Source organism: Urocampus carinirostris, chromosome 1 (assembly GCF_059441175.1).
Source record: "Urocampus carinirostris isolate Australia breed hairy pipefish chromosome 1, RoL_Ucar_1.0, whole genome shotgun sequence".
Lineage (NCBI taxonomy): Eukaryota > Metazoa > Chordata > Actinopteri > Syngnathiformes > Syngnathidae > Urocampus > Urocampus carinirostris.
The window spans coordinates 61,298,768-61,317,383 of record NC_142349.1 but is presented as its reverse complement, the minus strand read 5'-3'; the positions used below and the strand labels follow the sequence as shown (position 1 = coordinate 61,317,383).

Below are 18,616 nucleotides of genomic sequence, written 5' to 3'. Positions count from 1 at the left end.
TATAGGAATTATAAGGCACACACCCAAAAATGTTTTTTCTGCAATATTGTTTCATATGTAAGGTGCACCAGACCATAAAGCGCATATTAAAGTGCCGTATTTGGACATTGATCAGTCAGAATATATAAAAACTAAACAACATTGGATGCGATAGGAATTAAACCCAAATCATGGCGTGGAGCGCGTTCGGATCCTATCTCATCATCACAGTAGTTTTAGTCACAGTACCAAATTATTGATGTTATTATTGGGCCCGGACGGGAGAATATTGTTTGACATGACCAAGTTTTCACAAAGCGGACGAGATTGAATGCCGAGAAAGTTATTCTGGGAAGTAATTCAGTTTTCCTGAACTGAATAAAAAGAACGGCATTGTGGGAAGTATTTCGGTCATCCGGAAAGATAAATAAAGGCACAGGACCTGTTTTCAAAAAGTTTCACTTACAATGCTTAGTTTGAGCTGAGAAAAAGTGAACATTCTTCAATCTTCTTTTAACATATCTGGCACTGTGTCCAAGAATAGTGTGATAATGAAAATAAGACCTAATGTGGTTGCATTTGTCGTTTGTATCCTTAGTGGCGTAGTGGATAGGATCCAGTGCTCTCTCTGCCGCAATGTGAGTTTGATTCCCGTTGCATGCAATGTTATACAATTGTGATCAACCATCCATGTCCCTAGCGGCCTGGTGGTTAGGATTCAGTGCTCTTACTATTGCTATCAGCTTCGATCTCTATTGCCACCATTTTTATGCAATAATGGTCAGCGATAAATTGTATAGATAGATAGATACTTTATTCATCCCCGTAGGGAAATTCACACTTCCAGCAGTCTACGCCGTTGTTTATTAACAGATTAACATGATGCCCTAGGGGTGCTTGTAGCGGAGTGGATGACGTCACGCAAGTCCAAAAGTTCGACATCCCTGCGGCAGATGAAAATCTTTTCTTTGTGAAAATCCAGGGATACGCCACCTCGTGTTAGCAAGTCCGCCTCCTCTCCGATTCCCCCCGGCTTTCGTGTCTCTGTATAGCGGCGTTGAAGCCGGATAGCTCCGGGTGGCTACACGTTAGCGTCCGGAAACGTGAGCCACGTTTCCGCAAAACACAGCAACTGCGCTCCCTGTGCGCTTCGATGTTTTCCACCAGCACTCGATTATCTTATTTGGTCGTGAGTTCGCTTTTACCATGATTACGGATGGTACCGAAGACTTATACCGCTGCTAGCTGCTTAGCTAGCTCCGGCTCTTCTTCCACGATAGGCCCCTTCATCACGCCGGCACGAGAATTCTTCAGGGCAAGGAGTTGATTCCTTGAATACATGCATTTTTGTGCGCTAAAACCCATGTGCATAGAATAGAAGTAATCCATAGTGTAGTTGTCAAAACAGGAAGAAAAAACACAGAAGATAGGAGCAGACAATAAAACAATAGGGCAGCTGCTGGAAAAGGCAGCTGCTTGTGGCAGCGCCGGTTTGATCTTTTTTTTTTTTTTTTTTTTTTATAGATTGATCGATAACTATATAACTATTGTAACACATTTCCATTTTTGTCCTCATATAACGGATACAGGATTTTAAGGCGCATGTTTCAATTTCTGGCCAATTTTTTTTTTGCGTGCGCTTTATAGTCTGGAAAATACAGTAACTAAAATAAATATTTGATCAAATACAACTGTCTTTTAAAAGGGGAAATCATACATGTTTTTTATCAGCTATTTTGTTTCGTCACTGATGTCACTGTCCCTTTAATATTTGTATTTGACATTTTTTTCTTTGGGTGCGTCATGTGCTCCGTCATCAAAAACACATCCATGTGGGATTTTTGTAAAGCACTTGGATATAGCAATGGAATAGGGTCCAAGCCTGAACTGTGAATTGTACCTACAGTGCATATCGAGTCTAAGATACAACAGCTGTGTCTCCTCAGTGTTAATCCCTGCTTTTTTTCACCCCATTCGCCCTCATATCAGCACCAAAGGCCCAGATGTGCTTCGCAGTCCATCACACCGAGTCCAGATAGGCGGGGGCCGCATTTGTTTGGGGCTTGTTTATGGAGAGGGAACGAGGCGGTGGCGAACTCCAGCTGTCCGGAGTTGTGAGCGCACTCTGGAATATCCAGGCTGGCGGATGCGCTGGGGCCTCCTCGAGGCGCTGACGTCACGGACAGCTCCAGGGAATGCTTCACATTCCTGTTCCTGGCAGTCGTTAGGTCATTTCCAGCAAGCTGAGGGGGGGGAAAAGCACTCGATTATTTTCTGGAGCGTTTAGGGAGCGTGAGTTTGAGAGGGAGCCAAAAGAAAGTGATTGGAAACACATGCTAGTTTCTGCACCTTTCGTTTTTGCTAATCATTTTCGAATAGAGATCTAAAGTGCCTTTTTTCTCATGTAAGCGAAATTTCTCGAAATAGTTTTTTTAACCTAGAATAACAGGGTTTGTATGGGTGCTTGAAATCCTTGAAAATGCTCGATATTTATTGTCGTCTTTGCAAGGTTCAAAAGTGCTTGGATTTAGGGTTAAGTGCTTGTAGATGCTTGGAATTGTTGCTATGTTTCTCGGTAGACCATGCATTAGATAAAGAAAAATAAAACAAGTCTGCTTGAATATGACGCCGACACACCTGCTTTAGTGGCTTCGCTTTGCCATTGCATTTCTTCTTCCCTCTTGATTAGCGGCAGCTGGCATTAGTTTGTATGGTGTTGTCCTCCTGGCATCGGGGCCAAGAAGACTTATGAAAAGACTGTGATGCCGGGAGGATACCGGTTTGATGAACGATAGTTAGAAAACACAAAATTCAATCATTTGTCAAATCGTGGAACAAATCCACGCACAGCATCGTGCATAGTATGCAAAAAAAAAAGAGATCCAACTTTTCACAACCAATCACATGAAAGATAATCCACAGAGATGACTAGCTTAAATATGATTGTATTTGCTAAACATTTGCTACACGCTACAGCTAAACAGGGCACTATGAAATGATGAATAGTGTAATACTGCAACTGTTACCTATCAGTTATGGGCGCTGTAAAAAGATTGAGGTACCATGTCCCAATAAATTATCTAAAAATCATATGATTATCATATAAATCAAATGCATTCTCAAGATTAAAAATCACACATGTAATTTGCAGCTATATTTGTGGCTCTACAAAATACATGATTCTCACCGGATTTCTTCTCTTAATGGTAGTGGAGAAATGGAAAATTGGCTTAGAATGTCCTTAAAAATTTAATTTAATTTGGCCATGAGAAATGTGTACGAACCCTGAACTCAGGCCGCAACCTTTTGACGCACAGGCAGGACGGATGCAGGGACACTTTTTAGCCAATCACAATCCAAAACTGCACAATGAAAATCCACAAAGTAACGTAAATTGCGATACAGCGAGGGATTACTGTGAACGTAATTTCTCCAAAGATTTTTTTGTACCTAGAATAATAGTTCCTTGAATTGCTTGAGTGTCGTCAGTGGAAAATACTCAAAATAAGCCATCGGTATGTCTAGTAAAATTCCTCTATCCAAGCTTGCAGCATGACACGTTTTCCTCCCCTATCATTCATGCTTAGGATGGCTCCGCCCATACCTACCCGCTCTTTGCCCCTGAGTGGGCTGCGGTTTGAACGGAAATGCCTGCAAGGATTACTCACCTATGCGCCGTGACGCTAGCAGCCGGCCGCTCCTTACCTGTCAGCTGCCCACTCACCTGTTCCCAAATAGGAAGCCACTTCCGTTTCTTCTTCCGCTGTACATTGCCCTGACTGATCTTTAGCCAAATGTTCACTTCGATACATTGTGTCATTCTTAATCACACTCTTATATAATGACTGTGTCAGCTTAGGGGATTTTGGATATGCAGCGGAAGTACAAGTTGTGTAAATAATCAGTGCTCCACAATTTATTTTCGTATTACGTTTTTGTCATTATACTCGGGGAATGCAATGAATTGGACCAAGAGATGTCACTGTATTGTGTAGTGCATCTGAAAATGAGTGCCACAAAGCACATGGAAGAATATAAACTACAGATACTCAGTGACCAAACAACACCAATTTTCTTCTTAATTTTTGCCTAGCCTTTCACAAGGTTTTTGGTTTTGGGGGGAACCCGTAGCAGCAAGATGCCAGACAATCATGTCAGCTCTCTCGAGGTGAGACTCTTGTTGTGTAAAATAAATACAAATTTCTCGATCACAAGTATTTAAAATTGCATGTTTATATAATAGTACCACCATAAAGTGCTAAATTGGGGGATTTGGTCACCTAATGACTAAAAATGGCTGCGCCCTGTTTGGCTGCGGCTGTATCGGCTCGCTACAGTTTAACTGTACGGGTCAGGTGTATCGACATTTCGTTCTGTGTGCATTGTTACAAAGAATGACAATAAAAGTAAATTCCCCCCCCAAAAAAATAACGTACGATGTCCCTCTCAATACGATAATTGTATTACTACTGTATTTTTAATCAAAAAGGTTGCAATCAAGCTGCACACTATCCATCCATCCATCCATTATCTGTACCGCTTATCCTCAGTAGGGTTGCGGGGGGTGCTGGAGCCCATCCCAGCTATCTTCAGGCAATCGGCAGGGGACACCCTGAACTGGTTGCCGGGCAGTTGCAGGGCACACAGGGACAGACAATTCGCTCGCTCATTCACACCTAGGGACAATTTGGACCGGCCAATTAACCTGACATGCATGTTTTAATGATATAAAAATAAAAACTCTTTGAAAATTAACAAAAAAAGCTAAACAAAAGCATTTTTGAAATGTAACTGATCTAAGGAATATTTAAAGCATTATACAAATAGCAATACAAGTTAGCGGTGCAAATAAGAATCGGTTTTAAAATGTGTTGTGGCGGCATGGTGGCTGCGTGGTTAGCGCATAGCCCAACGGTGCAGAGGTTCAGGGTTCAGGGTTCAAGTCCAGCTTCCGCAGCCTCCCCGTGTAGAGTTTGCATGTTCTCCCCGTGCCTGCGTGGGTTTTCCTCCGGACACTCCGGTTTCCTTCCACATTCCCAAAAATATGCATGTCTAGGTGTGAATGAGCGAGTTGTCTGTGTCTGTGTGCCCTGCGACTGGCTGGCAACCAGTTCAGGGTGCCCCCTGCCCACTTCCCTAAGATAGCTGGAGTGGGCTCCACCACCCCCGCAACCCTACTGAGGATAAGCAGAACAGATTAATGGATGGAAATGTGTTGCCTTCATTTGATTAAAGGTTTAGATAGACCATTTTCCAATTCCTCAGTACCTTTGCCGATGTACAGGTCATAATTTAGTAAACGTTTGTAATCTTCCCTAAGCATATTATTGATCAGCTTTCATTTTTTCTTTAATAATAAATAATTGGGTACTTGTAATTAAGAATAGTTTAAGGTAAGTGATTTAGACTGACGCCAGTCACTTCCTTTAACTTTAATATTTGGCAGCTTTTTCTCCCTTTCTTATACTGTACTCAAAAGGTTTTTTGTGAAACTGTCTTTTTTAAATACCTTAATTTCAAATCATGTTCTTTTTTTAGAGTACACAAATTGTAATTGTTTTTCCCCAAAGAATCAATATATTGACAAAATATTACTTTAATCGTTTTTATGTAAAAAAAAAATAAACTTAGTTGTTGTCCTGGAAGTACATCTAACTCTTAATCTTAATCAATAAGAGATTTCAAATTTGGCCTTCAATGTGCAGCTTTCATTTATTTGGAAAACTATCCACGGGAATATACCCTATCCATACATATGCATAAAATACTTCATAACTCAAAAAAAAAATCTACTTTTGTTACTTTGTTTTCAGTATTTAGGCACTGATCCCAAAACGTATCATCATGATCAGTCAACTTACATGGCTTGGCTGGTCCATGTCTGTTGTGAAATACCTCATCTCCTACAGTTCTCCCACGTTATTTTCCCATGTGGTAAAGAAGTTGAGGCAAGGAAAAAAGTTTGCTGCTTGAATGCACATCCCTCCAACAAAAACACTCCGGTTTAAATCAACAAAACTAGGTAAATCACTGCTTGTGAAACAAATAATGACTCCTCTCACTGCCTTCCATTAAGCTAATTGCCTTTCATATGGAAATTATTGATTCTGTTTCTCAGCGTGGAAGTCACACAACAACAAAAAAAAAGAAAATCCAATTTAAAAAGAAAGCCCCTTAAGCAAGCATATAAGTTTCAAAATATTTATTTAGTTTGAGTCATTTTGAACTATTGATACCACCTCATATAATATTTGCGAACAACCTAAACTAACTGGTCTTATTAGTCATCATAATGATTATAAACTTATAATGAACGTTAATTTATTGTCAAGGGTTGATATTTCCTGCATGGGTTCACTCTTCGGCCACAGATCAACTGCTATCTGACTTTTAAATTCCTGCCAGGTCAAACCACCAAAGTCATTACTGCGTAATTGAGTCATATTATGATTGCTTAGTGGCCCTCCACAATGCCGTCTTGCTAATTGTAGCCTCCCTGGAGTCTGGCATGTGCCCAGGCGTGAACAGATTAAAGATAGGAGAATGTTGTGCACCAAATACATGTTAAATAGTGCAAATAGCAAATGCCTTAGGCATTAACTGCAATTGTGTTTTGGAACTTGCAATCATTGCATTAATGAATGCAATGAAAACATCAACAACTTCAAATATTAATATTTCCAGCTTATAAACAAATCTTGTGCTCATCCGCGTATCATTTTGATGCTCTATTTTCACCCACGTCACAGACGTGCTTCAGCGAGCATGCTCAAGTCAGTCACTGAATGGAATCGGCGCTGACTCAGCATAACTCCACCGTTCTATTCTTCATGTAGCATGTGGAAAGACTTAGTCGTAAATCAGCACTACTATAAACAATGTGCTGTGTAATTATATGAGCTGTTTTTCGAGTTCTTTTTAATACTCGGGGGAAGTACTGATCATTCTCTCAGGTATACATACATTCATGCACAGGGCTGAACCCGAAGAACATTTCTTGGGAGACTGCCCTTGCAAATGGTATTAAAAAACTGGAATGGAAGGCAGAAAAAAAGTTTTATGTCAATGGCTAACAAATGAAGCTGCCCAGTTTGAGAGTTTTTGACGTACCTTTTTGATTTGCAACGTGTGGATGCAACTTTCCCCAATTAAATGAACAATAGCGGTATTTGAAAAACACTATGTAAAATTTTACAATCAGGATAAAGTTTTCTTTTGCATAAATTTTTTAACAAGAGTTTAACCTCAAAATCAAAATATTTTTCAACGAGTGATAGAGCATTAAAAGAATACTGTAATCCCTTGTTTATCGTGGTTAATGTGGACCCTGGATTTGAAAAATCTGTGAGGTCAATTTGGGATAATGGATCACGGTGAAAACACTGCAGTTTATGTAAGGCGGGCCACAATGGCGTGCTTCAGCGACCCGAACAGAAGGAAAATGCACTCTGCATGCCTCTCTGCTCACAGCAATAGTCGACCTGGGCTAATGGATCACAGGCACAACCGTGCATTTAATTTTAAGCGGGCCAATACGGAGCAACTCTCATCAAAAGGGCCTTCTGCTAGGCTGTTCACAGTAATATTAGATTGGCGCTAATGTCCTGCGTAATTTTTTTCAACCTGCGATGCGCTGAGGCTGCACAGTATGAAGCGTGAAGTAGCAAGGGTTTACAGTTCAGTAATCCCTCGTTTATCGCAGGGGTTACATTCCAAAATGAACCTGTGATAGGCAAAATCTGTGAAATAATACCCTTTATTATTATTTTTTTTACAATAATTATACAATCAAATATTCTCTCACAAGGGTCTCCAAACTTTTTTCAAGCGCAGATCTTCTTTTTTCACTAATTAGCGCAATGGGTTTTCAGTCTTAAATAACTTATGATGTTATTACTGTGTTGTTACTTTATTATTACCAGGGTTTTTATTTAAAATAGGGTTACATAGACTCAGTCAACCACTTAGAAAATCATTTTACTAGAAATTTACAATGACCCAGCACTAGTGACCTATTTTAAAAACAGGTCCATGGACACATCAGCTTTCCTTAGAGAGCATATTGGTGAAGACTCCTGCTCTATTATAAACTGACACAAAAGGCTCAGGCATTTGTTTAACAAATAAAAGTACTGTAAAAACGTTTTTTTATTTTATCTTCTTACAAATAACTATTGCATTGACAAGTAATAATAAGTGGGGAGACTGCTTTGCCAATCTTACTGCATAACACAATGCATGATGCCAGAGGTAAGATCGGACCCCAAATATCCGGCCCAACCAGACCTGCGGGTATAAAAGCCCGAACTAGGTTTAGCCTAACCAGTTAACTTGATTTTAGGGACCCATTTCCAAGTAAAAACCTAAAGGGCTCCAAAATGCTAAAGCAGCACATGCCGGGCAGCGTGTATGCTGTGCCTGTCCTCCAGGATGAAAAGGAAATGTAGGACAAATGACGAGTAGATTATTTTTTTTAAAAATCAGAGAGAGAGAGAGAAGCCTGGCCCGGCTCGATTTAATGATTGACATTTTTATGCACCAACCCGAACCGTGTTCTAACTAGAGCAAAGGGCTTCCTGTTTGCCCAAGCTCTTAACTCTACACGATACTAAAGGCCTGGACTTTCACGGGCGTATCGAGGCTGAATAACGGCCAGAAATTTCTGCCCGTGAAGCAGACGCTGTTGGACGCTCTGAGATCGCGATACAGACGAGATACAGCCATGCTTTACACGCGGTAAGAAATTCGCACGCGGTTGGCCGCGCGAAAAAGTTTTGCGCTGCTCAAAACTTTAGACCACGGGTAACCGCGGGCGGCACACGTGGTACACACGAGGTAAAGACGAGGTACGAACGTGCTAGGACGTGCTACGGCCGCGGCCAAGACGTGGTTACACGCGGGTAATTGCGGGTGGAGCACGGTCATAGCACGTTTGTTCTGCGCCTGTATCACGGTGTTATCACGTGCATTCGCGTGTGTACCGCGTGTAAGCGCGGTCAAACGCGATGCAGCCGCGGTTACCCGCGATAAGGACGCGGAACAGTCGCCGGCGTCTGTTTCGCGGGCATACCACGGGTAAACAGCAGGTTTAGCCAATTTTGCACATTTTCCACCGCGTCTGCTTCACGGGCAGAAATTTCTGGCCGTGATTCAGCCTCGATACGCCCGTGAAAGGCTTTGTGACCGGGCCTTAATACATGAAGTAGCAAAACCGTGAAAAGTAAATATCTTTATAAAGAGGGATTACTGTATTTCAATATTTGATAGCTGTGTTCTTCCATTATGTTACCTGGGCTAAGTTAGGGTTGCAAATGATTATGATGCACTGCATTTCATTTACATTGAACATTAAATTAAATCATTCATGTATTTAATTTGAATATATTCTTTTTTTACTAATTAGGGCTTCCAGTCTTAAAAAATGTATGATGTTATTACTGCGTTATTATATTATTAAATATATGCTAATCCATGAAGTAGCAAAACAGTGAAATTATGAATACAAATCTGTTACCTTTTTTTAAGGCAATATTTGTTTTTTTAAATGCAAATCGAAAGTAAAACAAACTAAAATAGATCAGCTTTTAAATCAAACTGATCTGGAAAATATTTAAAACCAATATCAAAGTTAAAGGTAGACAAAGTAATTGATTAGTTGAAAAATAATCATTCGAAATTTGTAATTTTTAATTGCTAAATCATTTGTATCATTTTTTAGATTTTTTTTATTGCACTTCTTTATTAACAAGTCTCGATTTTTTGATATTACTACAGCTAATAATTCATGTTAAATTAAAATCATACATGGCATGACTTTATAAGCTCCAATTTCTTAAATTTGACATATTTTCAAAATTGCTATTAATAATAGTCACCGCACACTTACAGATACTATTTTTACAACCGTTTTTTTTTTTTTTTTTTTTTTTTACAAATTTCTGACTTTTTTTAAGGGTCTCTTGAAAAATGATTTGGTCTTACATGGTTCCATCCTAATGCCAGATATTTTGATATTTATTTTTGCCTAATTACTGACAGTATTACCTCATGTTTTGTCTTTAATTTCTTGGATTAAAATGAATGAACAAAAATGAGGAATCAAATTTAAATACATGTTGCAGCACAACTAAAAAAAAATAGTCCTTGAGATCACCCAAACTTATGAAGTCAGTACCATCAGCGGAAGATTCAACAGCATTTATGGATCTGGATTCCTCAGTTGTGCAAATGCATGTTCCTCATAAAAAAGCATCATTTTAAGAGAAAATAAACATGGTTAAGTGTGAACCCTACATCTGTTCTGTATTTTGACATCTGTTGTACTGTAGACCTCACACAGTTTAACATTACAAAAATCATACAGTCCCCTTATTTCTATTTCTGTAATCCCTTTCATTCATGTCTTTGCAGGCAAAGACTCTCGGTGGAAAACTTAGACTGTGATATTATCCTCAACACCCACTTCACCAAGAAAGTCAAGCCTGATTCCAAAGCGGCCTGTATATCGCCAGGAGACCTGTTCACGGCGAAAGAGCTCGTACCGTACCCTTTGTGTCAAACTTTTGGAAAATTGGCAGCTGAAGAAAACGAAACTCCGCAGGTGTGTAACGCTGAAGGATGCAGTTTTTCAGATTTTTGGAAAAAGTCTATATACTGTATAATGTAGGTATGCACATTAATCTGCTGATAATAGATTAAATATTTTCAAAGGAGAGTTATACTGATAACCAATAACTTTTTTCTAAACTGCATGCTCTATTTAAAGAAACTTTGTGTATTATTTAACACCTCTTAGTGGTAAAACAACGGGTACTCCAAAAACCTCTCAAAAGACTTGGCAAAAACTAAGAATTAAAATGGTGCGCTTCGGTCACTTCCAAGTTTGTATTCCTTCTTGTGCTTATTAGCACTCATTTTTAGTTGCACTACATAATACAGCGATCTCCAGTGGTCAAATATTCTACAGCGAGATAAAAAAAAAGCCAAATCTAATTATTTAAAAATGTGTCTTTATTTTTTCCAACTACAATCACATTTTACAGCTTTGGTAAACATCTCTCAAAAGGGTAACGTTGAAGACTACAGCTTCATTTTATCAATTATTCAATTGGCCAATAATTTCTTTGTTTTTCAAAACCTCAAAAGCCCATCCCAGCAATCATCGGGCAGTGGGCAGGGGACACCCTGAACTGGTTGCCAGCCAATCGCAGAGGAGAATATACAAACTCCGCACAGGAAGTCTGGAGCTGGATTTGAACCCACGCAGGAGGTTCCCAAGACATGAACTGTGCCGCACATGCGCTAACCACTGCGCCGCCATATTATTATATATAATATATATATATATATATATATATATATATATATATATATATATATATAAATCAAAAAACGATACAGACACTGCCCTAGTTACGAACGAGATCCGGACGATCGTTCGTAAGTTGAATTTGTTCGCAAGTTGCTTCAGTGCTATATTTTGTATAAAATGTATGTTTAAGGTTTATATAAATATGTTTAAAGCTTGTATAAGAAACCTGTATTGTTTTGTACTAAAAGATAAACATTTAATAAAATAATATGCTCTATAAAGATAAATAAAGTTAAGTTGAACTTACTTTTGGAAGATGAGCTTTAGGCATTAGACGACTTCCTCTTCTGTGGAAGAAAGTGGCGGAAAAAAAGCGTTTCGACTATTTTCTGAACCGCATCAAGCTTTCTTATTCTACCTTTATTTCAAAAGAAACGGCTCGCCTCTTCTTCACACCAACCATATGGAATGGATGCACAAGATGTTAAACAATAAAAATGTCAAAGTTCACGTAAGGTTCACAGTAATCCCGCGCAGGACATACAGTATAGAATGTTTACACACAAACTAAGAAGAGAAAGCGGATTTCTTCTTCGGTGCGGATGCTGGGTGACCTCTCACAGCGCCACATGCCGGTAGAGGTGGAAAGAAGCACTACAGTACTGTCCTGTACTCTGAAAAAATGCACACAATACAAATATCTAACTTACAGCAATGTCCAGACATCCCGAAAAAAATGATCGTATCTACCGTTTTTCGTAAGTCGAATAGTCTTAAGTACGCTCCCCGTTTGTACATTGTTATGTTCACCATGATACTAAGATATACATTTTGAAGAAAGTGCATACAAACATGATTATAGGTGTGTTCATTAAGTACAAATATGCCACATCTAAACATTATACAAGTGCTCCAAAACTTAAAACAGATATACAAATGTTGATGCAGAGAAAGGAAACTACATGGACCAAACAAAATGTGTGTCCCATTTTCAGCAATGGAGGTCTATCATAGCAGCGCATGAGGAGAAAATTGTATGACATTAATTATTTGCTTAAGTAGCACAAACCATTAAAATATGTACACAAAATGTATCCAGACGTCTAATACAGAAAAGTAATGCGTTGTATCACGATTAAGACACTCCTTTGAGGATTTTGCCTGGCAGCTGTCAATTTTAATAAATTGTTGTTCATTCACAAGTACACACAGGATTAGGACCATAAAAAATTCCATAAAGTCACTGTACTCACTAAATTTTAGAAGCTTCTATAATCACAACACAGCGGTTTCTATAGAAAATCAAAATATATTCTAATGAGGAACATAAATGCTAAAAAATTGTGTAAGATTTAAAATAAAATAATATGGCTCCAAGTTACTAATTACTGGGTATTTTTGTTCTTATAGTCCAATAAATATACACTGGTCAACAACAGATTCGTTTTTTACCTTTTTCTCAGATGATTAAGATAGAATCTGCTGTTCTAAATCCAGAAATCACATTAGTTTGGCTCTGTTAGGTCATGATTTTAAAATATGGCTGCTTCTGTGTTTACATGTTCACATGCGATGAGCATTTTAGAAGTCGTCACATTTATTTATATAGCCTTTAATCATTCGTTTGTCTAGCCTTTAATCACAAATTCTCAAAGGGCTGCATGTACCACAATTACAACATCCCCTGATCTGAAACCTACATGAGGGCAAGGAAAAACTCAAAAGACCCTAGCCTGTGGTAAATTTAAAAACCTTGGTAAGGGGTAATTTCCCCTCCCGGATGACCAGCCTGCAATTGATGCCGCTAGACAATACAAAGTCAACATTAAATATACGTAATGACTGAATTCCTGTCCAGTTGACAGCTACGACAAACTTCCCTTCTCAAAATCTCAACTGGTGCACCAGGTATTAGATGATTGCGTGTGTCAGGTCCAGGAGCCAGTTGACTCAAGGTGCATTTACAGTGCAACTTGTTCTCTTTTAAGGACCAGAAAACAAAAGTATGAGGTCAACATCACTTATCAGCTACAGAATATAAGTATTTAAGAACCCTTAAAGTTTGAACAATAGTCACGCAACATGAAATTCGTGTTTACTTACCTTAATCAATATCTGTCATTTGGTTTACATTAATTATGGTTTATAATATAATTAATATATATTGTTGGACCCATTATTTTTAATAAAACCTTACGATGATATGTTTTTATAAATATAAGGTGATAATAACACAAAACTATAATTCATTTTGTAACGCACTCTGATTTTTTTTAAATTAACCGAGCACAAAAACCCGAAGGGATGGGGAAAACAATTTTATTTCCTGATTCAGCGGTCCAAAAATACCCAAAATCAGTTGTAGGAATCCAGACAACACTTTAAAAGTAACAAACTGTTGGCTAGTGATCGCCCCTATAATTATCTTGCATCTCTCTAAGGAAATTACTTCAAATTGTCCATGTGTTTACACAAATTCCACATTTTAACCACCCATAGGCAGGATCTTGCACTGGGGAGGTAACCTCAGCTGTCCTGGCCAGGCAATGCCATTCTCTGCTGGAGGCTATAGAAAGACTAGGCCAGGCTGGTTCTGTGAGCCAGGATGTTGTGGTGATGGTCCAGAGGGTCTACTCCATCCCTGCGCCAACTTCATCCATTTCTAACTTCAGATTGAACTCAAGGACCTCGACCACTCCTCTTCCAGAGCACAGCAAGCACAGGTACTTTTTCATCATGTTCTCCTCATCCACGCCTTTTTGTTCACAAGGAAAATCTGGAAGAGATTAAAGTTTTCATGGGTTTTTTTTCCCCCCGATAATTTCGAACCGCAATGTGAAGGACTCCTTGGTGGCACAATGTGCCTCAGTGGTCAGGCTATTGTTCACATCCCAGAAGGCCTAACAAAAGCTTGCTGCACACTGTAGCCATATGCCTTTGTTTGACAAAAGGACACAAACATCACGTCTTATTGAATCCAGCCACAATCCGAGTGACGCTCGCCAAATTCTCTATTAAAAAAAAAAGGAAAGTAAAAAAGCTTGTGTGACCTTTTTCAAAATCATGCATCAGCAAGCCAGAGTTGAAAAGTTGCCCGTTTTTCATGCTCAGACAAGTTTGCAACCGTTACCTTAATTTTCCAAAAGAAACAAATTCAAACCGGTGTGCTAAAGTGTTTTGCATTAATCACCGCTGTGGTTGCCTGCAAATGTCATTGTTAGAGTTGCTGGTTTGAAATAAATTGTGCAGATAATAAATTAGTGCTAATTTCGCATTGTTTTGAGGAGGAAATATATATTGTTGATGCTAAAGGGTGGCGATAATGTACTACTAACTTATAGCCTGCTGTAGTCTCCACCCCTTTTAAACCGCATAGTTAAGGTTGAGGTGCAACTGTGTTTTCAATTTTTATTCCATCCATCCATCTATCCATTATCTGCACCACTTATCTTCAGAAGGGTTGCGGGGGTGCTGGAGCCCATGCCAGCTGTCTTTGGGCAGTGGGCATGGGACACCCTTGCCAGCCAATCGCAGGGCAGACAGAGACAGACCATTCATATGCTCATTCACATCTAGGGTCAATTTGAACCGGCCCATTAACCTGACATTCATTATTTTTGGAATGTGGGATGAAACGAGTGCCCAGAGGAAACCTACACAAGCACAGGGAGAACATGCAAACACCACACAGGAAGGTTCGATTGCATGACCTCAGAAATGGATTATTTCTGAAATTGTAGCAATTTTTAAAATCAAGGCTTGGCTATAGTGCCGCTAGTGCTAGGGTTTCCAACCTTTTTCAAGCTGAGAGCTACTTTTTGTTACTAATTAGCGCAAATGGCACCCAGTTTGATATGCATTTGTAAAATTAGTTTATCATGGTATTAATTTTTTGTTACTATGTTATAACGAGGTCATTATCATGTTAATTATTGGAGGTAAGGTATAATAGACTCAGTCAATCACTACAAAAAAAAATATTTTACTAGAAAATCACTATGACCCAGCGCATTGTCTTTTTCAGAACAGGTCAAAGGGCACCCTGGAGACCCCTCCTCTAGTGCCATGTGGGGCTTTAGACAGGCACCTTTATAAAACACACATGTTTATGTTGTGAGTGGCAAAGTATGATTAATGCATAGTGTGGCGTGAACTAGTGTGTTTACACGCTTTTGGAAGCTGCTTTATGCTTATATATTTTTGAAATCATAAATAAAGTACTTTTGTATGAAAATTTACGATTAAAATATACAATTGTTAACAGGCACAATACTGGTTGTAATGGTCTGGTTTACCACGGGTTTTATGGTCATGCCTTCACCCCACACTTTTGGCATGAATTTCGGAGCCACTTTTTATGTCTTCTGTCCAAACAAAGAAGTTCCACCACACACGTCGCTAGGAAGTGTGCGGTAGCATCACATGTAATTGAATTACAAATATTAAAAAATCTTCACCAAAACCTAACCAAATTCCCCACAATGGAGAGGAAAGACGCCATGCGGTTATGTGCAAAGAGCTGATTTTGCTCATTGATGATTTCATCTGCTGCAAAGTGGCGCAGCCACAACTGTTTTCCAGAGCCTATAAGTATCCCACACTTTATATTTACTACTGTTTTTCTGGCTTTTAAAACCCTCCAATTTTTGGTCACTATCAGAGTGGGAAGTTTTCCGGATATTACTATTCAGTGGTTAGGGATAGTTGCCCCTCTTTGGCAATTACACTATGTTGTTTGGTTGATAAAAAACAGAGGGGACCGGAGGGTATTTCTTGCACTTTCCACACGTGCTGACAGAAAAGTCCGAGGATTGTTTTTTAAAAAAAATTGTGAGCGTCACATCTTCATCTAGTATGTTAAGTACAACTCATTGTATTTTTCAATAAAGGCTCAGTTCTCCCATAGTTTTTTTTTCATGGCAATGCAATAATGTGCTGCAAGCATACATGCTCATTTAAACCTGTTATTCATGTATTTTATTCATATATATATTTATTTTAGTATTAGTCTGTGTAAATGAGCAATAAAAGTCAAAAAATGTGTGGTGGATCTAAGTACTGTATGTAATGGAGCTTTGGTCCGCAAGAAAAAGAAGGGAAAAAAAAGGCTTTAAAGGCCATTTTATGCCTGTGGAACGTCATTTTTCAAGTTAGATAACATTTTGATTCACTTTGATAGTTATTTGATATTTATTCATCAAAAAACAAAGACAAAAAAGTTCCAAAAGTGGAAAAATTGTTTTGAAGCAGAAAAAGAAAGATTTAAATCTGTAAAACGGATATAAGTGAAAAATTAAAAATAAGTAATTCATTACAATTAAATAATCATAAAGTGAATGGAAATTATATTGATTCGGAAAAAATAAAGTCAAATTTGGGCACAATTAGTCTAGTATTGAATACAAAATGTTTCAAAATCCAAGATGAGGAAATTGTCAAAGTTTCCGTGTATTGTTGAAATATGCGTTTACAATCCAAATATTGAAAAAATTAAATACGACTGTGATCCGTTTCGTTGAGCTCGTTTCTCCTCAACAGGAAGTCGTTTATCTTTTGCTACTTCTTCTACAACTGCCGCTGTGGCAGTGTGCTCACCCCCAGCGTCTATTTCCTGACGTTCATTCCTCCACATGCAATTGCCAACTTAGAGGTGCTAAAGTTTGGTATCTACACCCTTCTGAAATAATTAACATTATAGCCGGTTAACCTACCTGAAAAAGTATGCACATCTTGTTAATCGTCCCATAATTCCACTATGAAATAAATGTTCGAGTCCATCCGGCTCAGCGAAATACAGCAAACTTTGTTTTTAACTTGGTCAACGTGCGACAGCTAAAGAAGAAGTAGTAACAGATGAACATCTTCCGGGTCAAGGAGAAAGGAACTCGAAGAAACTGGTTATGGTTTCCAATATGTGTTAAACAAACACATCATAGAAAAGACTGGCTTTGTTTTTCTTGTTTTGTGTCATCATTGCAGCCTCAGTCAGCTCATTCACAGGGCAGCAGTAGCTCAGGAGGTAGAGCGCTTGTCTTGGGATCAAGGGATCCTAGTTCGAATCCCGTGTTACATGTCGAAGTGTCCATGGGTAAGACATTGAACCCCTGATACCCCCAATAAGCAGGTTAGCGCCTTACATGGCTGCAAGGCCGCTATTGGGAAATGTGGAGCACATTGTAAAGCGCTTTGGGAAGTCATTGACTTGAAAAGCGCTATATAAATGCAGATCATTTCATTTCATTCATGATGCGCTTGCAAGTACGTGCATTTCTTAGACAAGCACCAAAAAACTCTTCTTTTTTTCATATTTCTTGGGGTTTGGGTTGGCGTTCGGATTCTACTTGAAGCAGGATTTATCTTACTTTGTCAATCTCCTCTCCTCCTACCTAACATGATCCGCCCCAAACAGCATGACTAAAACTACGATAAAAGCAAATTGGCTGGGTGGAAAATACAGCATAAAGGCTCTTTGAACTCAGTTGGGCACATACTTTAAAGAAAAAAGTATCTTATTTCAACTTTTTAAGAACACCTCAAACGACGCATTTCACCTTTAAGAATAAAAAATAAATGGCCAAAAGGTGCAAGGACTGTAAATGTATTTTCACTTTCAAGTGATATATTATCAAGTTCAAAACCTTTGGCCACAGTTTACTCCAATGTGTGAAACCTTTAAACATGGCCTGGAATTGAACCTAAAGCTGATATCAATACGCGCTAGTCCCCTTGTTCAATTGAATCTTTAAATATTTAGAAAATGTGCAGTGAAGAAAACGTAATATTTAAAGAGCATATATGTTTTTAGGGGGCAGCACGGCGGCGCAGTGGTTAGCGCTTGTGCGGCACAGTTCATGTCATGGGAACCTGTCGTGGGTTCAAATCCAGCTCCAGACTTCCTGTGCGGAGTTTGTATGTTCTCCCTGTGCTTGTGTGGGTTTCCTCCGGGCACTCCGGTTTCCTACCACGTTCCAAAAACGTGCATTTCAGGTGAATTGGCCGGTCCAAATTGTCCCTAGGTGTGAATGAGCGAATGAGTTGTCTGTCCCTGTGTGCCCTGCGATTGGCTGGCAACCAGTTCAGGGTGTCCCCTGCCCACTGCCCGGAGATGGCTGGGATGGGCTCCAGCCCCCCCGCGACCCTAATGAGGATAAGCGGTACGGCTAATGAGATGAGATATGTTTTTAGGATACACTGCGGGCTGCAAAACTGCTCACTGGGCTGCAATTGGCCCCTCAGTCATAGTTTGCACACCCTTTTAATAGAGGGCAAGTCAAGTTTTGTACTTTAAACAGGAAGCCGAACTGGTCCAAAGTCCTGTACTTTAGG

General features: G+C 39.2%; 1 protein-coding gene across 1 annotated transcript in view; it reads left to right on the top strand.

Moving 5' to 3' along the window:
• Positions 1–18,616, top strand: part of spidr (scaffold protein involved in DNA repair) — a 90,530-nt gene that overhangs the window by 30,135 nt on the left and 41,779 nt on the right. The window contains exons 9-10 of the mRNA XM_088347439.1: positions 10,390–10,579; positions 13,790–14,013. Of these exons, the coding sequence (XP_088203565.1) occupies positions 10,390–10,579; positions 13,790–14,013 (414 nt within the window). The remainder of the gene's footprint in view (positions 1–10,389; positions 10,580–13,789; positions 14,014–18,616) is intronic.